This window comes from Periplaneta americana, chromosome 12, assembly GCF_040183065.1.
Source record: "Periplaneta americana isolate PAMFEO1 chromosome 12, P.americana_PAMFEO1_priV1, whole genome shotgun sequence".
NCBI classification, from domain to species: Eukaryota; Metazoa; Arthropoda; class Insecta; order Blattodea; family Blattidae; genus Periplaneta; species Periplaneta americana.
The window spans coordinates 102,315,047-102,339,918 of record NC_091128.1 but is presented as its reverse complement, the minus strand read 5'-3'; the positions used below and the strand labels follow the sequence as shown (position 1 = coordinate 102,339,918).

General features: G+C 33.5%; 3 protein-coding genes and 1 long non-coding RNA gene across 5 annotated transcripts in view; 2 read left to right on the top strand and 2 right to left on the bottom strand.

Moving 5' to 3' along the window:
* LOC138710734 (cingulin-like protein 1) overlaps positions 1 to 18,767 on the top strand; it is a 160,297-nt gene extending 141,530 nt beyond the window's left edge. The window contains exons 6-10 of the mRNA XM_069841807.1: positions 56 to 232; positions 1,623 to 1,856; positions 4,125 to 4,308; positions 6,662 to 6,995; positions 16,533 to 18,767. Of these exons, the coding sequence (XP_069697908.1) occupies positions 56 to 232; positions 1,623 to 1,856; positions 4,125 to 4,308; positions 6,662 to 6,995; positions 16,533 to 16,617 (1,014 nt within the window). The 3' untranslated portion in view covers positions 16,618 to 18,767. The remainder of the gene's footprint in view (positions 1 to 55; positions 233 to 1,622; positions 1,857 to 4,124; positions 4,309 to 6,661; positions 6,996 to 16,532) is intronic.
* Positions 13,856 to 15,502, bottom strand: LOC138710738 (uncharacterized). The gene is made up of 2 exons (XR_011335300.1): positions 15,261 to 15,502; positions 13,856 to 14,675 (listed from the first exon to the last, which is right to left on the bottom strand). It is a non-coding gene; the product is annotated as an uncharacterized lncRNA (long non-coding RNA).
* On the bottom strand, positions 17,834 to 23,582 carry LOC138710736 (glutathione S-transferase 3, mitochondrial-like). Of its 2 annotated transcripts, none has more exons than XM_069841808.1 (5): positions 23,389 to 23,582; positions 22,719 to 22,836; positions 22,225 to 22,322; positions 21,996 to 22,126; positions 17,834 to 20,190 (listed from the first exon to the last, which is right to left on the bottom strand). In XM_069841808.1, exons 1-5 carry the CDS (start codon positions 23,394 to 23,396, stop codon positions 20,093 to 20,095), a joined length of 453 nt encoding a protein of 150 aa, XP_069697909.1. In that variant the 5' UTR covers positions 23,397 to 23,582; the 3' UTR covers positions 17,834 to 20,092. The 2 variants fall into 2 exon arrangements, with proteins under 2 accessions (XP_069697909.1, XP_069697910.1); XM_069841809.1 differs by lacking the exon at positions 23,389 to 23,582 and adding an exon at positions 23,128 to 23,276.
* A 483-nt stretch (positions 23,583 to 24,065) lies between these two features.
* The window catches only part of FANCI (Fanconi anemia complementation group I), a 74,272-nt gene continuing 73,465 nt past the window's right edge, over positions 24,066 to 24,872 (top strand). The window contains exon 1 of the mRNA XM_069841806.1: positions 24,066 to 24,318. Coding sequence (XP_069697907.1) covers positions 24,220 to 24,318 — 99 coding nt within the window. The 5' untranslated portion in view covers positions 24,066 to 24,219. The remainder of the gene's footprint in view (positions 24,319 to 24,872) is intronic.

The window sequence follows — 24,872 nt, the reverse complement described above, 5'->3', positions numbered from 1 at the left end:
TTACTATTATAGGCTATATAATCCTAATAATGTGACATTATGTTCGACAATATAGAGGGCGGAGGAACTGCTGTCAGTGGTTCAGTCCAATAGTGGTCTTGCAGTGCAAGAGACGCACATGCTCAACAGGCGTCTTATGCAACTGGAGGAAATGCTTACTATAGAACGTATGAATGTGGTTAAATTGCAAGAAAGCAGAGCACGTCTATCTGCACAAATGAAGGAAATCAAGGTTTGTACTTTAGAAAATCGTCATCATTGTCATTGTCATCATTAAAAATAAGGATTTTAGGTTTTTATAGAAGCAATTAAACTTTTATAATATCAAATAGTCTTATTTAAGATTTTAAACAATCTTTTAATAACATAAAACTGACACTCATTTAAACACGGAAAATTGGGGTAATTCTCATTTACATCTTGACGCAATTACTTCAACCTTCAATCGCCTTCTGATGAAAGTGAACAGTGTTTTTTTTTTAAACATAAAATTACTTAGTCACACGTTAAAAAGTGTTAGAATTTTAAAAAAGGTATATACTACTGACCAGTAGTTCAGGAGACACTGATAAGACGTAACATCACGTCGAAATGGGGCATCTGTCGAAAGTATATACCTTTTTTAAAATTCTAACACTTTTTAACGTGTGACTAAGTAATTTTATGTTTTTAACAAACAAAGTGTTAACGTGAACTTTATTTATTTTTTTTTTTGCGAAATGCGCCGGAATGGCGTTCCGGCACCTTTTTGTTGTATTTTTCATCATGAACTCGAGAAATGTGTTAATAATTAATTTTTCTTTGACTTTCGCTTGGGTTTTGAAAGTTTTAAACTTGGGCGAAAGGAGGTTAAAAATGACAAAATTCTCGTGCACTAGATAGTAATAATCTCCAGCCTTTATAATATATTCTACACAGAGTTCCGCCACCTTTTTCTCCAGAAAAAAAGCATTGAAAATATATATAATTTATTGTCATATACTGGTACTCACAGAAATAGAAGCTTGAGATAATCTCCATTTGGACATAATTATTTTATCCTTTTTAGTATTTCAGTGAAAAGCATATAATTTATTGAAATGACACCTACCACTTACACAATTGTTATATACAGTCAACCACATTTCTGAGTTTTCTGGAGTGTCTCAGCACATTTTTGCAGGCTGAGAAAGACCTTTCTGCAGCACAATATGTTATGGGTGCATACTTCAGTTTGGTAACTTATGAGTCACATTTTGACTAGATCATTGTCTACTATGATCTGTGTATGGTGTTATTTGCCAATAGTAATCCAGTATTATAAAGAAGGCTGAATACAGACTATTCATGTTTGGTGTACAAGCTAACTGATGAGACGTGTAAGATTATGGAGAGCCATGTTCAACAGCCTGGCAAAAATTATTTTCAAATGCACGTTTTACACTCATTTTTATAGTGATTTTTACGCTTTACAGTTTGTACTGGCAGCTAAGTTTCAGTAGTTAGGCTTTTCTTTTACATCATGTGTACATGTACTGTACGACTTCTCAAAAGTGTTTCGACCTGATGATTGTGAAGGACTTCCATGTAAAATACTTATAGTGACGACGTTTTTGTAACATTCTGTCCTCTGATTGTGACAGTGTAGCCTGGTAGATGAGCAAGTCATCAGGAACTTGACATCCCGGCAAGCAACTCGCCTTAAACAAGAAAAGATTAGGTTGAGGGCACGACTGTCACGTTCTCATGTCCAGTATCGCGCCCAGCTTGCAGATGCCCGCCGTGAACTGGGCTCTCGAAACACAAAGGTGAAGAGACTCAGAGCTGCACTGATTAAGGTCCGAGATCTCTGCCACTCCGTTGATAATAGTTACAGGGTAAGTGCTGGATATCTGTACAAACACTTGTAACAATTTAAGGAGACGCTCTGGAGTTAAAAATAGATTTTTTGGCAGTTTTTTATTCTAAATTTGGTGTCTTTGGTATGTCCTCTGTCAATTTACAAAAGGATTCTATCGAGCACATTTACAACTCGAATTCTCTAGTTGTGCTAAAAATGAGGCATTTTTAAACTACGTGCTACTTTCATGTGTGGATATAGTAGAAACTTCGAACTCAGTTTCCCAGAACTTTTTTAGAGAAGTTTGACCCGTAATTCTTACAGTAAGTATCACCTAATCTTCCTCAAAATTTTACAGTTTACTTCTCTTATGTATACCAATGACCTCTATTGTTAGTCTTTTTAAAAAGTAAATAATATTAGATTTATGATTTTTTAAATTTAAAATGTAAGTGAATTTAAAAGTGTAAAAGTTCAAAATTAAATAACTATAATACAACTTTGTATATAGAAAAAATTAATATCGTACATACCTGAATTGTTTACCTACTACTTTACTTTACAACATATCCAAAGTACATAAATTTCGGTTAATATTTTCTTCAAAATTGGGGGTCAAACTTAACATCCAAAACTTTTTGGTTGGAAGGGCGAAGAATTCTTCCAAAATGTCATCTTTTCATCATAGAAACTCGAAACATGGTACTATTTCTTCTGAACATACTCTAAATAATATATCCTTAAATCTGCCTAAAGTTGCACTCGGGCGCGGGTTCGATCCCTGGTTGGGTTTTTTCCGAGGTTTTCTCCAACCGTAAGGTGAATGCCAGGTAATCTATGGCGAATCCTCGGCCTCATCTCGCCAAATACCATCTCATCATCACCAATCTCATTGACGCTAAGTAACCTCGTAGTTGATACAGCGTCGTTAAATAACCAACTAAAAAAATATATATCCTTAAATCTCATTGAAATTAGTCCAATAGGAAAACAGTTTTTATAAATTTCATAGTGCCTCCTTAATATTAACACAGAAATATAAATATTAAACATGGCCACTTGTCGAAGACTTGATAATTCAGTATACGGTATATACCAAACAATTAGGATCTTTTGTTCGTTCCTAATGGTGCATTGTTGAGCTATACGATCTATCCTACTCAAGACTTTACTTTCTGTCCTTTTATAATTAGGGACATACATACAAAAAAATGCTACACACATTGTATAAGGAAGTTCTTTGCAAAGTACTAACACCTGTTCATCTGTTAATGCTGCTGCTGACAAGAGTGGAATGCTGGTGGAGAGTAGTCTCTTCTCAAATCTTGTGTCATGATGATTTCGAATGGATTCGCAGACATAAAAATTGCTTTAGTGAATTATAATTTCACTATGAATTGAAGCTGAATGCACCAATGATTTTATGTACACTTTACTTACACAGAAAACGTTTGAAGATTGGTATCGGATGAATGTGAGTGTCATGCACATTATCCTTTCCTCGTTTTCAGTTGTCTTAACACCTATAAATGCGTACATCCTTACTTGTTTCTTTTCTTGTTTCCATGTGAAGGTCTTACACCCCCAATTTTGAAGAAAATATTAACTGAAATTTATGTGCTTTGGATATGTTGTGAAGTAAAGTAGCAGGTAAACAATTCAGGTATGTACGATATTAATTTTTTCTATATACAAAGTTGCATTATAGATATTTAATTTTGAACTTTTACACTTTTAAATTCACTCACATTTTAAATTTAAAAATTCATAAATCTAATATTATTTACTTAAAAAAAAACTAACAATAGACGTCATTGGTATACATAAGACAGTGAACTGTAAAATATTGAGGAAGATTAGGTAATACTTAGTATAAGAATTAGGGGTCAAACTTCTTTAAAAAAAGTTCTGGGAAATTGAGTTTGAAGTTTCCACTATATTCGCACATGAAAGTAGCATGTATTTTAAAAATGCCTCATTTTTAGCACAACTAGAGAATTCGAGTTGTAAATGTTCTCGATAGAATTCTTTTGTAAATTGACAGAGGACATACCAAAGACACCAAATTTAAAATAAAAAAAATGTTATTGGGCTTTAGCTGGAAAACCAAGCATTTGTGGACACATGTTTATATGACTTTTTCCCTAGATTTGTTGTAAGAAACTCACTCCCAAATTTTGTCCAAGCAATACAGAAATATTTTATATAAAACAGGAAGTACAAGGAAATTGGGCATGTATCGATAACAGACTACTATACTGTTCTTATTTGTACGAATTTGGTAACCGTGCTTATTTTTATCCAGGCAATGCTGTGGGAGATTGGGAAGCAAGTTCAGCTGACGGCTGAGTTAATGGCAAGAGACTGTGGATTAAGTATGTTAGAAGAGCCTATGATCACAACGTTAACTGCTGCCGATATCAGTGACTGGTACCAACAAATATGGCGCACTGCAAAGTGGATTCAGCTGCATGTACTTTCACACCAACGTGAGTAATTTCAGTAATATACTCGTACAGAGTGATTCAGACCACCCATAACAGTTATTTATTTCGGAAACTAGTGCATTAAAATTTTCGAGATAAAAATATTTGTAACTAAAGCACATGTGAACTTTCACTTGAGCTTGATTTTATCAGCCCTAACAGGAAATAGGGTCAGTGGTATATCACTTTAAAATTTCAAATGGGAGTCAGGGTCAAATAGGTACCGTTTGATAGAGCTCTTCAAAACAAACAACTTTCATACAAAACGTTTTTATTAATTCCTACTCTTTCAATGAGAAAACGTAAGAAAAGACAATGCCATTAATATTGAGAAATGTTACAAGAAGAAAATGTAAACAAGATAATCCATTTAATGTTGACATAGTACACACGGACAATTAAATGGCTGAGTGTAGACCTGGTGGCCAGCAGCACCGTTGAGGGGTGAATACAAGTAAACTTCTCCTTCCGCTTTGCTTGCTCAGTAGCGTTTCCTTTAGTCACCATAATACAGTACCTACAGTATGTACAGCCAAGTCTACTTGTATATGGCACTTAGCCAGGTAATAAGGTCAGGTGGCCTTGCGGAACAATGTACAATAAGAAAGAAGTGTTTTGTTTTCTCTGTACCTATGTATGTACATTTTTCAAGTTTTGCAATTACTTTTGTGACTATTAAAATAAGTACCTAAAAGTTAAGAGTGATTACAAATACCTCTTACGTTCTACAAACAGTGATGGTTTACACAAATCAGGAAGGCATAGGCATATTGATGGCATAGGGCGAATCTCATAGGAACTTCCGGGCTTCCCAAGCATCTGTACACAGAGAGATACTCGCAACATGCTCTTCAATCTTGCAATGTTTTCAGACGTCTTGCTGCAACCTGGACAGCTGCAGCCTAACCATAATCAAAATAGACAGATCAGACGACCTGTGCAAGACGAGAAATCAGCTGATGTCATTGCTAACGTTCTTGTCAATCCTCAAGACTCGACCAGAAGAATTGCTAGAAAATCTGGCATTGAACAATGGTGTGGAGGATTCTGAATGGCAGTAAATATCATCCTTACCACCAGTATGCACCAGCAGCTTGAAGGACAAGATTTTCAGAGTTGTGTGGTTTTCTGCAATTGGTTGTCGGGTAAAAACTGCAGTTTCATCACAGTATTTTCTGTACAGATGAAGTGACATTCAAGAGCAATGAGGATGTCAATATCCATAATGCTCACTACTGGTCTGAAGTCAATCCTCTCTGGCTGAGAGAAGTGCAGTGTCAATGTCTGGTGTGGCATCTTCGGACACTGAATCATTGGACCTTATTTCTTTGAAGGTGCTCTGAATGGTGTCATGTATGCTGACTTTCTGAAGAACATCCTCCACCAGCTTTTGGAAGACGTGCTACTGGCAACACGAGCAGTAATGTGGCTGCAGCAGGATGGTTGCCAGCCCATTTCTCTTTGGTGGCACATGACGCAACCAATCAGCTCTTCTCTGGGTGATGGATTAGGAGATGCAGGCCTGTGGCGTGGCCAGCACGATCTCCTGACGTGAATCCTTTGGATTTCTATCTTTGGGGACGGTTAAAAAACATCGTCTATCAAGATCGTCACACAACAAGAGATGACATGAAACAGCGAATCCGGGAGACCTGCCAGTTACTTGACTACTCAAAAGTGTTAGGGATCACTGACAGTGTTAGAAGAAGAATACGGGTGTGCTGCTCAGAACGGCAGACAATTTGAACATTTGTAAAAATTAATGGCATTGTCCAGTCTTTCAGTAACATCTGTCAACATTAATTGTCTTGTTTACATTTTCATCTTGTAATATTTTTTCAATATTGAGGGCATTGCCTTTTCGTACGTTTTTTCATTGAATGAGTAGGAATTAATAAAAATGTTTCTTATGAAAGTTGTTTGTTTTAAAGAGCTCTATCAAATGGTACCTATTTGACCCCTACTTCCATTTTAAATTTTAAAGTGATACACCACTGACCCTACTTCCTGTTAGAGCTGATTGATGAAACCAAGCTCAAATGGTGCTATGTATATCATTTCTCATGGTGCATGAAAGGCAACACTACAGCCATAACAATGTCTGCAGTTTCAGCATGTTACAGTTCTAAAGAACATTGAGGCACTGTAAATACTAATAATACTGTAATAAATACCCACCATTGAGGAAAAAAATACTTAATTCAGTGATGATTTTAAATTCTTCGTAATATTACACAGAAATTTCTGTATAGGAAAATATAGGATATTTTGTTCGAAACGTGTCATGGACTTTGAAAGACATTTGTCTTTGTTAGCATGAATATTTATAGTAATCGCATTGATACTTATTCTATAGGTGAAGAGCCTCCAACTTCTGTCCATGAAGAACACAGGACTGGCGCTGATACTGAGGAACTGACACCACAACAAACAATTGACGAACAATGTTCAAGTCTGAGTAGGGTAAAAGTAGATAGCTATGATCTCCAGGTGGATGGAAGAAACACAAGATTGTCACTTGATCTAAGTCATGTGGAACTGAGTCCAGATATTAGTTCTCCAATGCAGCCAACTATTAAGGACAGGACAGGGAGTTTTAATGTCGTATCTAGCACCACCTGTTCAAGTCTTAGTCAAGATTTAAGTTGGCAACACATACCGCAAGAAGAAAGATTTCAAATGCAACACAGGTAAGGATATAAGATTGTTATTATTTAGTAGGCCCACTGCTTTGAAGTTTTGAAACGACAATGCTAAGTTAATAATAGACTATCTATGCGATGATTATGTCTTTAGATAGAATGAGTCTGATTCACTGTTGGTAGTGTTCTCTATGTCGGGTTTTTGAAGGTGTACTTCAACCCAATTTTTCTACTTCGTTTTCTATAGTGTCCGTTTGTCTGCAAAATAGGAGACTTTCTGAGGAGAATAATAATTATTAAGGAATTTTTCGTAATTATGACTCTATAATTTTACTTCCACATCGAAGAAAATCGTGAAAAAATTGTGAGAAAGATTTCGGATTTTTCAACTTCATGTTTAGATTTAATTTCTCCTATGTTTTGTAACAATTTACAAGTTCCATCCTTAGAAACATATCGCTCAAAACTTGAAACTGTCATTGGCTCACAGATGCAGAATTTTGGATATTTCATTGTATGCTGGAACTTAACATTTAAGTGTTTCGCAATTGCAGGTTCCATATTCAGGACAAATTACAAATTATTACGACCTTCAGGTCATCTGCTCTATTGGACCCTTTATACGTGATGACTTCTCAAACAACTAAGCATGGGATCATACATGCTTCTTTTGGAGAATCCAGGTATAAAAGGCCGAACAGAGTAAATTACCCTTCTGGTCATACTAATTTGCCCTGAAGATGGAAACTGTATGCAGTTTCGAAACATTGAAGATATTAGGTTCCACCACACGTTGAAATACCCAAAAGTTTGCTTCAGAACACAATTATTGTGAAAGCTTAAAATCTCGTAACTTCTGTTCTGTTGTATCTGTCATGTGTGGCTAAAATTGAGTTTTTCGGAACTTTTTTTCCTTGTTCTTCTTGTTTTTCTTTTCCTCCGCCTCCGCGTCGTCGTCATCATCATCATCGTCATCATCATCATCATCTTCTTCTTCTTTATCTTATCTTCAAAGGTTTATACAGACCCAGAAACAAAATCTGGGCCACCGGAATTTTCCAAGTTGTAGTATATTACACTGAACAACAAGAATTTTGCTCAGACTTAAAACAATGTGTCCCTTATGGTTTTGCGTGCTCTGAATCCGAAAATGTATATCTTTTCTTCGTATCACGTAATATTTTTAAGATGTACTATGATTTCACTTTTCGATAAGCACTCTTCCAGGAAACATCTGGCACAGGTTGGGGGGTTGTAAACCAAAACAAAAGCTAATGCATTTTATGAGTTTATGAGTTATTTCTTGTTTCTTATGGTTGTTGGCATGTTCTTTTGTACTTCTAATAAATAAACAGATATTGGTCCCTTCTTTTCAGTAAAATTCTTAACAGTTCAAAGTGAGGTCTACGCAATGAACAAACAAAGGTGTGGTTTTCAGTATTTAAAGGAAAGTTTACAAGTTTGATTGAAGGCAAATTAAAAGATGGCATTTTCATCGGTTCACAAATTCACAAAGTTATGGCTGAGTCTTTGCTTGAGGAAAAACTTTGTTACAAAAAAAGTGACATGATGCACTTTCAAAGATGTTTCCTCAAATTTCCTTGAAATTCTAGGGCAGATAACTACATAGAACTTGTGGAACCTATGTCAAGTGCATATGAGAAAATGGGGTGTAATATGTCTCTCAAAATACACTTTTTACATTCTCATTTGGATTTCTTTCCTCCTAATCTTGGAGCAGTAAGCTACGAGCATGGGGAAAGATTTTATCAATGTCTGAAATGGAAAGGCGATATAAAGGAAGATCATCATCCAGCATGCTTGCAGATTATTGTTGGTTTCTTGTAAAAGACAGTTCCGGGTCTAGTTATAAACAGAAGTCATCAAGAAAATTCTTTTAAATGTAAGTTCAAATCCCGAGATTTTTCTCATTATACGCATGAAATATTTTTATTGTTGATGCGTTTTAAACTATGTAACATCATTTTTGTATCCAGTACACATTTTCCAAGTATTATGAGTCATTTTGAATTCCTAGTGTGCTGTAATTTTATCAGTAGCAGTGAAAAAAAAAAAAAAAAAAAAAAAAAGTTTCCTCATAAAAGATTCAATGGTACGTGATGGGACAATTTATATTTTAAATTCAGATATTGGGCACGCATATTAGTAATATTCACCTATTTTTGTTTCGGAGCAAGACAAAAAGTAAAAATTTATTGTTCAGTGTTGTAACTGGAACTTGGAAAATTCAGGTGGCTCAAATTTTGTTTCTGGGTCTGTACTTCCTGCAGTCCATTCTGTCCCCTTAGATAAATGAAATGTAGAAGAACTTTTTGTATGACACTAATTTTAATTACATTTTCAAGATATGATCAGAGCAGTTTCTGAAGTAACACAAAGTATTAAATGTCTATAATGACCAGTTTCAACATTAAAGTACAGTGAACTCTCGATTATCCAGCTTGCAGGTTACTGTGCACCATTGAAGTTTATTTTATTTTATTTTTGTCAGAAAATTTTGATTACATGTGGACCAAGCTTGTACGTAATTCGATTGCTCGAAGCTCAAAGTGACCTTGGTTCAAAATAGTCGTTCATAATAAGCCACCTTTTCTTCTGTTCATAATAAGCCAACTTTTCTTGCTTTATTACCCGACACAGATATGATTGTAACATGTTTATAAGGCTTATATGTGTAGTTCTTGACTAATGACCAGTCGAAACGATTATTGATTGGTTGAATACTTATTGTAATTGGTCACAACAATCTGTGTCATTCTTATCATTCTCGCCAGGTTTTTTTTTTCTTTAGTAGGTTATTTTACGACGCTTTATCAACAGCATAAGTTATTTAGCATCTGAATGAGATGAAGATGATAATGCCGGTGAATGAGTCTGGGGTCCAGCACCGTAAGTTACCCAGCATTTGCTCATATTGGGTTGAGGGAAAACCCCAGAAAAAACCTCAACCAGGTAACTTGCCCCGACTGGGAATCGAACCTCGGCCACCTGGTTTCGTGGCCAGATGCGCTAACCGTTACTCCACAGGTGTGGACCTCTCCATGTATGTACAATGATGAGTACAAGTACGAATGTTACGAAGTGCAACAATATCAGTGTAATTAAAATTCCATTGTTCCACATAATCTAGAACAGTATCAATGTATTCCGAAGCATATTGTTAAAAATTGAATGTGTTAAATGTTAGACATTAAATTTTCAAATTTTCATTGCATGCTTAGTACATAAAAAGATTCGTTCTGTAATAAAGAGAAAAAATCGTATTATCCATGTGTCTTCGTCTGATGATTAGCCCAGATAATCGAGAGTTTGCTGTGTGCGAAATGAAAATATAAACAAATCTTATAATGGGTTATAATCAGAGTTCGGATTCAGATAAATTAATAATTGTCAGAATTACTTTTAATATTGTTCAAAATTACAATAGATCTATTCTTTACAAAAAATAACACAATTTTAACAAAATATTACTTATTAACTCCATAACAAAGTACTAAAAAGTCAGTTTACAGCTAAATATCTATCAACATAACTTCTTGTGTCCTTGGTGACATATCTCAGCATGAATATTAACATAATTAATACGCACGGTTTGATTTCAAATTATGTAATTTTTTTTGTTAGCTGTTATATATTTTCAAGTGCTTTGCAGGTACTAATTTTAAACGTTAATAATGCATTGTTGCGTGACGTTGTGATGAGATATTAAGCTAACTCCACTCACACGCTCAAGTCAGGCACTTGGACAAGCTGCTCAGCAAGTATTGCTATCGTCCATATTCCCTCCAACACTCCTGAGATGCGCAGTCATTGCTATGACTTGTACATGATGGAAGCTACGAAATTGGCACTGATTCAACTTTATGTGCTATTGTTATTAAAATTACCTTCCGGGATATCATACACAAACGAAATCGGTTTGTAAATTTTTGCAATCCCAATGCCATAACTTAAGGACGCTTTATTATTACTGTTACCATTACTGTTACTTTTATCATTACTACGCCTTCTATTCTGTAGGTAAATTCATAACATCCAACGACACTTCATGAATATTTCTGTGTTCTATTAAGTACTGATACTAAAACTTTGTGTTGTACTAGTAGACTATATTGTAAAACTCTTCTGTATATATTTCAACTAGACTGTGACTATAATTAAGACTTTATAGACTACTATTAAGATTTTTTTTTTTTCGTTTGACATGTTCCATATTCTAGCTGTGAAGCAATGTAGAAATACCATGGAATGTAAATAAATGCAATACAATTCAATACGTATTAGTATTACCGGTACTATTACTATTAGTAGGCCTATTACTATTACTACTACTACTACAGGGCATTATTATTATTATTATTATTATTATTATTATTATTATTATTATTATTATTATTATTATTATTATTATGTTGTTGCTTTCTAATGCCAGGCATTTGACAATAAAGTCATTTGACCTCTTGCACCCCAATATTTTTCAAAGATATTATCATGGCCAGCCACTGAAGCACAGATTTTGAGGTGTTCCGAATCCATTTCTTGGTTTGAGTTGCACAATGAGCAGTTAGGGGACTGATATATTCCAATTCTATGCAGGTGTTTGGCCAAACAATCATGGCCTGTTGCCAATCTAAATGCAGCTACAGACGATTTTTGTGGTAAATCGGGAATTAACTGTGGATTTTGATGCAGAGAGTTCCATTTTTTCCCTTGAGATCATGTTATCAAATTTTGTTTGTTGAAGTCTAAGTATGTAGATTTAATAAATCTTTTCACAGAGTAATACATAGATTTAGTAACAGGTCTGTAAGTAGCAGTGCTGCCCTTCTTTGCTAAAGCATCTGCATTCTCGTTTCCCAGGATTTCACAATGGGATGGTATCTATTGGAATACAATTCTTTTATTGAGTGATATTAATTGAGAGAGCATTTTAGTTATTTCTGCTGTTTGAGATGAAGGTGTGTGTTTAGAGACTATTGATAGAATAGCTGCTTTGGAGTCTGACAATATAACTGCATTTTTAAATTTATTGATGTGGCATAGAAGATTCCTGAGACTTTCACTTATTGCAATGATTTCTCCATCAAAACTTGTTCCATACCCAAGAGATCTATAAAGTGAGAAGAGACAGCACGTAACACCTGCACCTTCTGTTAAATTTAGATTATATTCTATATTTAATAGAGTTAAAGGGTTTGGTTTAATTTGTAGGTTTTCTTTTAAATTCGGGATATTGATTTTCTGTTTTAATTCTTGAAAAATGGATATGAAACTTTTTTGAGTTTTCAATCTACAGAGAGGACTGTATGAATGCCAATTGTTTCCTGGTAATCTAATAAGTTTTTCATATTGAATCAGTGCTTTTTCTTCTATTGTCATTTTCATGCTGTTAATATTAGTGAGAATCTATTGGAGTTGTTTTGATTCCACCAGTAATGGGTCTGAGAGCTTGGTTTTGAATTATTATTATTATTATTATTATTATTATTATTATTACTACTTACTGTTATCATTATTGGTATGTTTTATTATACCCGTTGCTTACGAGATTATACAAGCTGGCGCATAGAGCTTGAAAAATGAGTCTGAAGTGGTTCCCTCGTAATGCCAATTCCGCCGCTCGGAGCGCTGTTCTGCCCTATATATTCATAGCAGAACACTTAAAAGGCATTGACATTTGGGGCATTTAAAGGACTCACCATTGCTTATTAAATGCTTCGTACAATATTTTATGGACAGTAGACGTAATTTGCAAACTTCTACTCCTCAATTATATTACAATAAAAGGCTGTCATTCTTGATATTAAAACATATTACATATAAACTGAGGGACTGTCTGCTCTGTACTTCAGTTCATACACCAAACATTTCCGGAAATAAATTAACTTGACATCTTACATATACGCACTATAGCCTACCCTTTTCACCTAATATTATTAATATTGTTATTAAATAAGATATTGCAACTAATTAAGGTACTGCATTATCTTTAATTTCCTTGAATTCATAATTACGCATTTGCAAGAAGGCGTAACTTTTCCCTCTCTTTTAAAAAAAATACGAACGTCACAATAATTGAGAAGTATAATTATTACGCGATTTTTTCTTACAGTGGTGAAAACATTTCTATAGGCCTACCGATTAATCTATTGAGCATAGTAACAGTAAACGCTGTAGTATTCTTTTCTGAAGCCAAGATTTTCGCAAGAACTGAAGTGCGACACATGTAAAGATGAGGAAATGTCCCTCTTTCTTTCGGGAAAACTTGTGAAGCCACTACTGGACAATATTGCCAAAGATATTTCCAGTAAATACGAAGTGATTAGGAAACTTAATCAGAAGCCCCTAAATAGAAAAGTGCTGAAAGTGCAATAAACTGGGCCATTTCTTAATTACATATAGAAAACTGGAACTGACTATCTACAAGGACCCTCGTGTTATAAATATTATGATTATTTCAGATTGTGATACAGTTATAAGCGTACATTCCTAAAACTTAAAAGTAACAATGAGGATGCCTTATGTTAAAGGAAAGTTTTAAACGTGTACATTTAACTTTTTTATGAATGATTTCCTGATCAAGATTTTCATTAACTAGGCCTATGTGCCAAACTTTTGAAGTGAAGAGTGCAGTAAGAAACTGTTGGACATCTGATCAGTATTTTAATCATGTGCTGGTTACAGTACATTAGATGTCTTCTTGAATATACCTGATGAGGTATGTATATGAAGTTTGTATCGTCAGTATTCAAGTAGCCTACTTATGTATGTAATTTTTATTATCTGTACAGAAAAAATTTAGCTTATGTGATAGTATGAAGTAATCTCTCACGAAATAACAAGGAAGAGAAAGGTGCTTAAATTTAAATATTGAAAACAGGATGATAAGAAGAAAATAATTTTTACTCCCTTTCAATTATTAATGAAACCTGGCCACTCACCATTCGCAGTTGATTTCTATGGTTACAGGTCTATTCTTCATATTCTGTAGCTTTCAAATAATTTCTAAAATAAATATTACGCCTACTTAGCTCTTGTAAAACGAAATTTTCACTTTCACTTTCAACGGAACACTCACTTATATTCAGTTCTTGTATCTTGCAGTAAATTATCCATTTGTGATCATCTTTCCAATATAACCTCCCATTGAAACGACCACTTAAAATCATGAGCTAGAATTTATTATTTTTAAAACATTTCCACGTACATACTGTTATAATTGTTATGAACCACAATACAAAAGACAACACTGTGAAATTGGATTAATTTACCAAGATCAACATCAATACCGGTAGTATAAAATCACATATAGGCCTAGGCTATATTATTTCATTACTTTATGGTATTAATTAGAAGAATTAATTTTGAAGAATTTACAAATATGCTGAAATAATTTATGACACCTCTTATAGAAATGTAAAAATATGTATGTACATTTTGAAACAATGGGTATAGCACCACTTGAAAATGTTGAGCACTTTAACAGTAACTTGTAAATTGTTCCATCACGTTGTCTATAGTGTTCATTTAATGTAGCACTTTTAGAATGAACGTGGTTCACATACATAAGAAGAAATGACGATGGAATGAGTCGAAGACATACAGTTTTCTTTAATTTTTAGCAAATGATGAAGTTGAATATATACTGTTACTTCATATCCTAACATAAGTAGAGTTGCCACCATAGATGTAACACCTCCGTAACACCTGAAATGAATATAAAATAAATTAATGTATTGGTAATGATACAAGAATAAAAAGAAATTAGGCTAGACATAACCTCACAAAATTACAAACACATGCTAAAACAAAACAAAAAAAAAAACTTTACGTATCTGTATATAATAAAACTAGATATTCTAGATATAATTTGATTCACACGATAACCACCCAGCCATTATTAGTTACCAGTTTGAGGTGCATTACCTAATCTCATACTAACCTTGTTAAGTTCTCTAACCTAATTCACTGATAATTACGTAACAATACACAGGTCTAAAATACAGACAAATACACATTAATTACCTAATAAGTACAGCATGAAGGGGAAGATAATTCATTACTTTTGTCGGTATTTTCTAAAAGAGAAAGGGAAAACAGTAACAACATTATCTTCAATGTTTACATCACGTCGTTCACATTTTCATTAGGCCTATATCAGTAATGCTTGGTAAATGAAACAATGCATGAAATTATTTTACATTTCGGGTCACATCATTCGAGAGTCGGAAAATGCAATTCGCCACTTTTAACATAGCATTGCTTGTTATATGAGAGAACTTTGATATTTACCTTAACCTATAAAGATACGACCTGTTGGTACAGAGTTCTTCACATAGCAAAACACAGACAATTTTCGAATATAACTTAGCTGAACAAACTTCAAATAACACTGTAATATGCTTGGCATATTTGTAATATTCGTACTCAATGAGTAATGCACAATTAATCGAACTATTTTCACGATGCACAATGCTTTGTAATGGTACTATTCATCATTTCATAGGGCAGGGAGGCGAACCTAGCGGCAGAAATTGTCATGACTAACAGAGACCTACTCTCGATCGTGCTATGCGCCAGCTTGTATAATCTCGTAAGCAACGATTATACCATATGACTGACTCCTTATGGGAGAACATTCTGCTAAAAAAGTGTGGTTCTTTAAACATTCATGTATGATTTACAGTGATTTGGTTTATAATAAAATAGCTCAAAGTGTAACATGAGTCACATGGAATGGTCATTATCATTACTGCATATTAATATTCTGGTGCTGTTACTATTATTACCACTACAGGGCGTTATTATTATTATTATTATTATTATTATTATTATTATTATTATTATTATTATTATTATTAATAATAATAATTTGAACTCTCCTCCTATACTTGTCATATTTTTTTTGGTATTAAAATATATTTCAGGTAATAATGAAAAACTGCTTTGCATAATTTTCAACGCTGTTGCTTAATTTTTTATTATCGCCGCGCTCTCATGGTTAACATTCGGCAGGTCTTTGAGCAGCCTCGTGCATAACATTCGGCAGGTCTTTGAAATTTAATTCTGTTATTGTTTTCAATTTCTTATGTCACCGCTCCAATCACTCGCCTCAATTTCAATATTGCAACCAATAAGCTGCTTCCATTATTAAATGACACCTACTTGTCTAATCCACGTGGACTAAAACCGAGGTTGCAATGTCTTGTGCTAAGGACGAACATTAAGGTATGTGATTAAAAATTATTATTAAAGAGTTAAGAATGTGAACGTACTCGTATTTGAAATAATAATAATAATAACAATAATAATAATAATAATAGCCATTTAACAATATAACAAACTAGTGCTTATTCTTATCGAGGAAGTAGATGTGACAACGTGACGCTTAGAGTGAAACCTACAGAGCAGCAATCGGTCGGCAAAATTATGTTTTAAAAGCACACCGCACGTTATTGTATGATGCCAACACGTTAAGTATGAGGCCGTGGCGATAATAACTGAAGTGATAGGAGCTTGTTAATTATTATTTTAATCACTGTTTTCATTAATTTCTGTTTACAGATTTATAAAAATATTGGATAACTTGAAAGAGAAGTTGCTTCAGATCAGATCTTTCCCGGTTAATGAAGAATCCAGTAACAAATGAAACACAATATTTTATTGTATATTTGCAGTAGCAACATAGGCCTATATGTTATTCTGCTCTTTGTTCAACGTCATTAAATAATGTTGCAAGTGTTGCATCAGTTATGTTACAAACTACATGAGTATGAAACCAGACTTCGAAAATGGATAACCACAATTCTGTGTAATAATAGAAATTATATTAAAATGTTTATAATTATATAATGTGTACAAAACATTATTGGTGTGTATTGTTTAATAATATAAATTATTCATCTGTGATGGTTTGTGAAATCAATATCAGGTTTTTCGCAGGAGTCACTATATATTAGTTTTTATTTTTCAATTAAAGTTTTACACACAAAGACTGATCTTTGTAAAACAAACAGTCCCACTTCCAATTGATTTTGACACTTCCTGTGTCTCTTTCATGCTGAATTTAATGTTAGTTTGTTGCAAATTAAAGATTACACAGTCAAACAGTGTGTGTGTTCCTTGATCGTAAATACTGAGAAGGCATTTTGGAATGCTTTCTATAGGCGACTATTAGCTTTTTTATCACTAACTTCGAGATAGTCCTCCAAGGGCCACGTAATCTGTTGTGATGATCAGGTTGATAACAGGTTATGATTGTTTAGGCAAGTAGGATAGGAATTTCCCCATACATCCGTCTGTGTATTGTGTCATGAAAATGAAGAGTTGGAATTGTATTAATGACAATTGGTTATAGTTCATTGTTGTTGTTTGTCAACTGTTCGAATACAAATCTGAATCTCACAAGTGATACCAAGAAGGCACAGCTTATGCGGCAACTAGGTCCGGAGATAATGAGATAGGGTGGCCAGTTTCTTTCCCCTCCATTGCATACATCGTTGACTAGCTACATATTACACGAGTCAGACTTCAGATACATACAAACAATTGTTCTTCCTCTGACACATATCAAGTGAGATGTACTGCCTGATAATAGATGTGCATATCAGCCAGAACCTCAATCAGAGGATTTATAGTTCATTAAAGAACTTAATAATAATAATAATAGTATGTAGCTAGTCGGCGATGTATACAATGGAAGGGGAAAGGAACTGCCCTGGCCACCCTACCTCATTATCTCCTGGCCTAGTTGCCTAAGTGATGCCTTCTTGGTATTACTTGTGAGGTTCAGACCTGTCTTCGGACAGTTTACTAAACAACAATAATATGATGTTAATATAAGAATAAAAAAATAAAACTGTACATAAGGGCTACACGTCCCAAGTTTTATTGTAAACAGAAAATAAGTTTTTTTACAAACGTAATAAAAGTACATAACCCACATGGTTCTAAAATTACGCCATTTCAGGTTATATTAAATTTAAAGGGTCACATCTTACATTCTTGTGAAATGAAACCCCCACATTTCTAGATTTACAATAAAGGCGTGAATCTTAGATAGATTTTACTACATACAAAAAGAATGTGCTTATGCATCAATACATTTCTTACACTTACACCTGCAATATGCATCTTGCATATTGGTAAATAAGAAAAATGTTCATGATACTCGTATTTTCGAGTCTATATTCCTGGATTATTAATTCCTGAGTTTATATTATTAGAACAAACATTTGTCCATAAATACAGAATCTTGCAGGATTTTGAAATCAAAGAATATACTCAAAATTTTGGACTCTTTTTACGATGCTAAAAGATTAGTCTCTCTATACATGTTATTATTCTTTAGTTCTTTCTTACTGAAACTAATCTATAACATTGGAAAAGATTTACCAGTCTCTCTCCTATGCAGATTCTGTCCTTACAGGTCGACAAAAGCAAAGTTCAAAAGAGTATAGGTAATAACCACAGAACAATGTTCAACAACTAGTAATGTTCTGATTTTATTCGAGTTGCGTAGTATTTTTCATACTTTTAACAGTGATAGTACTCTTCAGATATTTCATAAAGAAGAGAGTTCTTAGACGAAGAATCCACTGCTCTGACATGTGAATTCAATTAGATCGAGGCCATTATAACGAGAAACATCACAAATTTCATTTACTGCTAAAATTATTTTCAACAAACTCTTGACTTACAATTTCTTTGATTCTTGCACAATAATAAATTCCTTATTTTTACATACTACAGTATAAACAAGAAACATTCAAGTTAAATTTGGTTCACTATGTATTTAGTTCTCTATATATAAAAAAAAGCTACAATCAGACCCAACTATATAGGCTAAGAAACCTTAGTCTATGTTTTGCATGCAGGACTTGTTTTTATCAAGCACAAAAAATATTAATCAAATTCTGTACATTATACTATCATAGACACAAAACAACTATAAACATGGGATAGGACTCGATGCAATCATTTTACAATGACTAGGCACTGAGATTAATGTGATGTTCGGATACATGAACAAACTAGCTTGCAGTGAAGATTTCATATCTTTCTTTACAAGCACAAAATGTATTACAGAGATTTTCTTAATGATGCTATGAGATTTTGAACATGACTTTCCAAACCTCATACCTGTCCTTTAATTAAGACAAATATAAACAACCCAGTTCATTGTATGAAGCTGTACACAAATGATTATAAATAAAAAGATATTCTGGCAGTTCAGTGTAGGTCGTTTTAACTGCATAATGAATAAGGTAATAGATTTTGTTTGCTGTATTTTCGGTATATATATGTGTGAAGTTCATATTTTATTAAAATGAATTTTTTTTTTTTACAACTGTCTTAAAGTTTAGTATGTTTCACGCTGATTAGAAATAGAGTTGATATAATGTACCATCAATTTGATATTAAGCCACATTGGAAGTTAAGTAATACATCACAATTGCCATCAGCAATAGTACACGTTAGAGAAAAGTCTTTTGGACAACCACATTTTCATAATTGTTCTGTGTCTGGTATAATGTGCGTCCTTTCTTATTATTGAAGTGTCATCTACATGGAGGGGAGGGGGGGAACTTACAAATTTTCAATAAGACATTCAAAACCAGATAAAATAGTTAACAGATGAAGATTAATTTTTTTAACATTTCATTATGATATTGTATATTAATATAACAATTTATCTTCTTGTTACAATGTGAGCAGGACATTACATCCATCTTAAGCGTAAAGTTCATTTATAACAAGGTAGTCAGTGATACACATTCACTGCTATGTTAAATCTTGCATGTGCTTTGGAATTGAGGTGCTAGGTGAGAAAATCTAAGACTAAGCTGAAGGTAGACTACAGCTGAAACTGAACCATTACAAGTAGACTTTCTTCTAGAATTGTAATGACTCGGCAATAGCAAACAATATTTAGATTTTCTCATTAACATACTATCTCTAGCTATGCTAAAAATAGTCTTCTGTAATAAGCTCATATTTTTCAAAATAGTGTATGTATTCTTGCATTAAAATAATGAAGCAATGTATCACTACCTAGTGGGACAATCACTGTACTACTCCATCACCATTGTACTTCATGTTATTTCTTTATGGCCATCTTGTTACTAATTGTTGATCAGTCGAAATGCGAAACGAGAAGTTGCACCCAACAAAGTAAATAGACCTAAGTATCCAAAAGCACCGTACGCTCTCTTCTTAGGATCTGTAACATAAAATACCTTGTATTAATTCAAAGAAGAAAAATCAGGCACAGACCATTACATGTAAGATTTTCATCTATCTTGTATTTAACGACACAGTTTTATATAATAAAATGTTGGTCCGAAAAAAAAATAACTCGACTTTGATCCTTAATTCTGTGGCATGTTCTGTAAATATCTGGCAAATTTCACGTTTTCAGAAATGTCAAGCAAATTGAAAGTGATTTCTGCTTACCATATTACTTGAAACGTGAATAGTTATCAGTGAAATGAAATGAAATGTAATTTCTATTGGTAATAACTTAAATTAGTAATGTTCATGTACGTCACATCTGTGATTGAGGTTCTGGTTGATATATATAAGTATTATCAGGCAGTACATGTCACTTGATGATGAGATTGTCAGTAGAAGAACATAGTTTGCATACATAAGTCTGACTAGTATAATATTTACTAGTCAACGATTTATGCAATGAGGGAGCACAGGAACTGATCACCTTACCCCATTATCTCCTCGCTTAGTTGCCTCATGAGTGATGACTTATTGGTGTCACTTATGAGGTTCTTTTTTATATAATTCAATACAATTTATTACAAATTTACAAATTAAAAACAAGGATATAATAAAACATAATATAATAATGACATAAAACACACTAATATAAATAAATAATACAATATACATAATTGAGGCATTCTCTTTTTTTTTCTCTCATCCTTGTTTACGTTTATAGAATTGATTTACATTTAAAGGTTCAAACCTGTCTTCGGACAATTGACTAAACAACATGTGCGTCAGCGATCTACAAAAGTTTACTTAAAATGTCTAGGCTATATTGCATACACATGAATTAATTTGTAGCCAACAACGACCTGTTTAATGATGTTAATGGTGCTCAACTTCAAGAGCTGTCAGATTATGTTCGTTGTAATTTTTTTATACTTATGATGAATTGACAAATGAGGTAGGTGAGTTAGTATAATCTGAGATTTGTTTTGTAAGAGAAAATGGAGGTAGAAGAAGGAACTGCTTCTTGTCCCTGTATTGTTAATGACTTTACAGGTGCGAGTAGTGAAAACATTTGTTACACGTAAGTGAACTTCTAAAGCAAAGTAAACAGCGAAATAAAAAATATAAGGTCGAGAAAACTCCAAACAAGCCCAACCTATAAGATAGACTACCATACTGTAAAATTCGAATATCTGGAGAAAGAGCAAGAATGGGAAACAATAACAGAATCCTGTCTTCACAGATATCAAATAACAGGCAGTTCACTTAGCAAAGTTTGTCAAAGTTCAATATAGAAGCCCCTCAAATAAATTACAGAAATGGAACAATTCCACTAAAGAAACTGGCTTCATCAAAATCTTGACAAAGCCAAAACTTTGAATAAAAGCAACTGAAATTTACAGTGGACATTGTGAAATCACTTCTCTGCTTAGAAATAGGTACATATAGCAATATGCAAACTACACAAAGATTTCAAAATCAGTAATGACTAATTAATTTTTGTTTTAATTGATCTATATAGCTACATACTTAAAAATAATCTTGAGTAAATTTGATCATGTTGCAAACGAGGTCTACCTTATAAGCTTATAGTAAAATCTTTTTAAAGTAAGTTTATTGTAAAACTAATTAGTGATATTTGGCCTGATAAAAATAAAGATATTGAGAATATAAATGTCACATCTTGAAACTCTTAAAACTCTTTGTTCCGGTTTCAGACACAGTCTACTAGTGCCAAAGATAAATTTCACACAGTTTTATTTTATTTCTGGAATGGATCATAAGATTTTAACTCACCTCCAGTATAGTAACCTCTGGCATATGCGATGCGACCTGCAAGGTAAACTATACCAGCACCTGCACTCGCCACAGGCCACTCCAACCCTCCCACAAGAAGAAGTAGCAAAAACTGTGGGTAGTTTTCTAGCCTGTAAACAAATATAGTGAATATTTCGTAAATATTTTTAAATAGATATATTTTACAGAGTTCCAAGTTTCTGATCTGGTGTAAACTTCCATCACTTACGTATTCTGATGTGCTCGTTGAATGCAGTTGAACTGGGTGTTATCAGGGCTGTACATAGTAGGATATGGAATGTTGAACTTCTTACGAGCTTTACCAACCTGCAACATGTATAAAATTCTGTTATTATATCACAAGTACTTAACTCCAGTATACACTTGTTCACTGGCCGTGGTGAACACAATGGTTTGTGTATTATTTGCTTGAGAGTATATTAACATTAACAAGACTATATAGTAAGCACCAACGAGTTGGGTCTCTTCACTTATAAATCGATTCAAGTTACGGGCTCTAACTTATGGAAGAAAACATTAACTTTTTTTTTTACTCTTGATTAATCTTGTATCTTGAATCTTTCACCTCACAGGGTCCATTTTTTGTTTTCTGCTTAGCCTGAATAATTTGAAGGACCTGCTCTTATTCGGTTCTTCCTTTAATTAGGACTATGCAACTATTTACAAAACCATATTCTTAAAAGATGTACTGATATAACTAACCTGCATGGCTTTCCAAGTCAGTACAAAAGCTGAGCCGACAGCCACTAGAATGACATAGCCATATTCTCCTGGCACTGTTATAGAAACAGGGGTGCTGGATGTAAGGGTACTCATAACGCTGTAATACACACAAACATAAGTCACTGAAGTAGGCCTACAACAGAACTGAGACATCAACTTCAAGTTATAACTCAAGTTACCGGTACCTAATGCAAGTATTTTCAATTTTATGTGTGAAAGAGGTTATGGAGAAAATTATTCCAGTAAAGATAAATAATGAAGGACACACTGTCTTGTTATAGTTGAGGCATTCTACAATAGGCTACTCATCAAATTCAAAACTAAACTCACATGGCAATGAATATTTAGTCTACCGAAATATTGAATATTTTAAATTCATAACACATACCTATATTTTAATTTTTAGTAATAATCAAAAGGCAGGTTCTTATTCCAGAATATTGAATATCTACTGTATTTGTTGTAACTGACAATCGATTTTAACTTGTATCAAATAGCTATAAGTTAGTCGTCCTTCTCGTATGACTTTCAAGATTGTAATACAAAAAAAAAAAAAAAAAAAAAAACAGATCAGTATAAACTGTAATTAATCTATGGATAGTACTATTTATATGGAAATTCATGCTAAACTGTTCAGTGCATTACATACCCTGTCATGATGTTAATACACTGCCCACTTATGTGCTTATCGCAATTGATAAGCAAACTTATTCAATGATATAATAGCCGGGTGACCAAACAATTTACTTCGCACGGACAGCAGACACCCACGGTCCTATTTATCTTTATTTTTCTATCTTTCTCTTTTTATCTTTACATCTTTGTCATAATGACAGTGCAGAAATATAGCATCATTTGAGAAGTAAATATCTCTTATAGAGGGAAAAATTGGGGCGCGCTTCTGTACAGGGCACGGATAAATATATTTATCCATAGTACAGGGGCAGTGACATTTCCTTTAAGGTTAGAGCCCAGTTTATATGTGTGTGTGTATTAATCGAAAATTAGGGGCTAGAAAGTATTGAGAATAGGACGCATGTTTATATGACATTTTTTCGATTAATACACACACACCTAAACTGGGCTCTAACCTAGACAAATGCCGCTGCCTCTGCTTCTGTACGGAACAAAGACGTTATGGTACAGAAGCGCGCCCCTGGCGGGCTTCAAATGGTACCCAAACCGTAATAATAATAATAATAATAATAATAATAATAATAATAATAATAATAATAATAATAATAATAATAATAATAAAGTGTTGCAATTTTTGCTGTTGGTTATCCTGAATTGCGGTGAATTGATATTCACTTGTTATTCCCGCCATTTTTCTATAAAATTTACTTATTTGTGCGAAGTTGTGTAAAATCCCTGATCACTTGTAGCTTGTATTAATAATAATAAGTAATAAGTGATGAAATACAACGAATAAATTAAAATAATATTTTGAAGATACTACTTCTGTTGAAGTAACATTAAAATGTCAACAAAAAGTATAGAAGTAAAGCTGAAGGAGCTGGGATCAAAGAATGATACAACGACTCTTGAGTCTTTTGTTAGTGATTTAGATGAGGAGAAGGTTAGTATCAATACAGTATACTCAAGTTAGATAAAGACACCTATGAGGATAAATTTCAGAATACGGATATCTTCCTTTTCCGCTTGGTCTAAAATTCCAACCTTGTGCACACAAAATAAATTATCGGCACTGAAAAGTGCCTTTCGTGGGAAAATTTCAGTATACGGATACCTCACTGACGACAATAATTATAATACTAAAAGAGCAGATTTCCTGTACAACGTCAAAATTGTATACTTTATGTACAAATGCCGTTGTTGATAGTTTTATCGCACTAATAAGTTAGTGTAACGAAAAAAGCGATTAAGTTTGTTAAAATTGGCACAAATAAGGCTAGGAATGAGTTCATCATCCCCAAAAATAATGTAGTCAATTAGATTTTTGAATATTTTTTATCGTGTATTTTTTGTCACACCCGTAACAAATAAGCCCAGGAGGAATGCAATTTGTATGTTGCATTGTGGTGCTATCCTCATGTGAGTAAGCCTAGGTTGGCCTAGTTACCTAGCCTTTGAAATTACTTTATATTTTTTTGAGACGTGTAGAAAAGGTTC

Bases quoted from the DNA above. Each gene is read 5' to 3' on its own strand.
- LOC138710736 (XM_069841808.1), bottom strand. The intron at 22,323-22,718 runs GTTAGTTATATC...TACATGTTGCAG, and splicing joins TGACTTGGAAAGCCATGCAG to GTTGGTAAAGCTCGTAAGAA. The intron at 20,191-21,995 runs GTGAGTTAAAAT...TTTATGTTACAG, and splicing joins CAGAGGTTACTATACTGGAG to ATCCTAAGAAGAGAGCGTAC.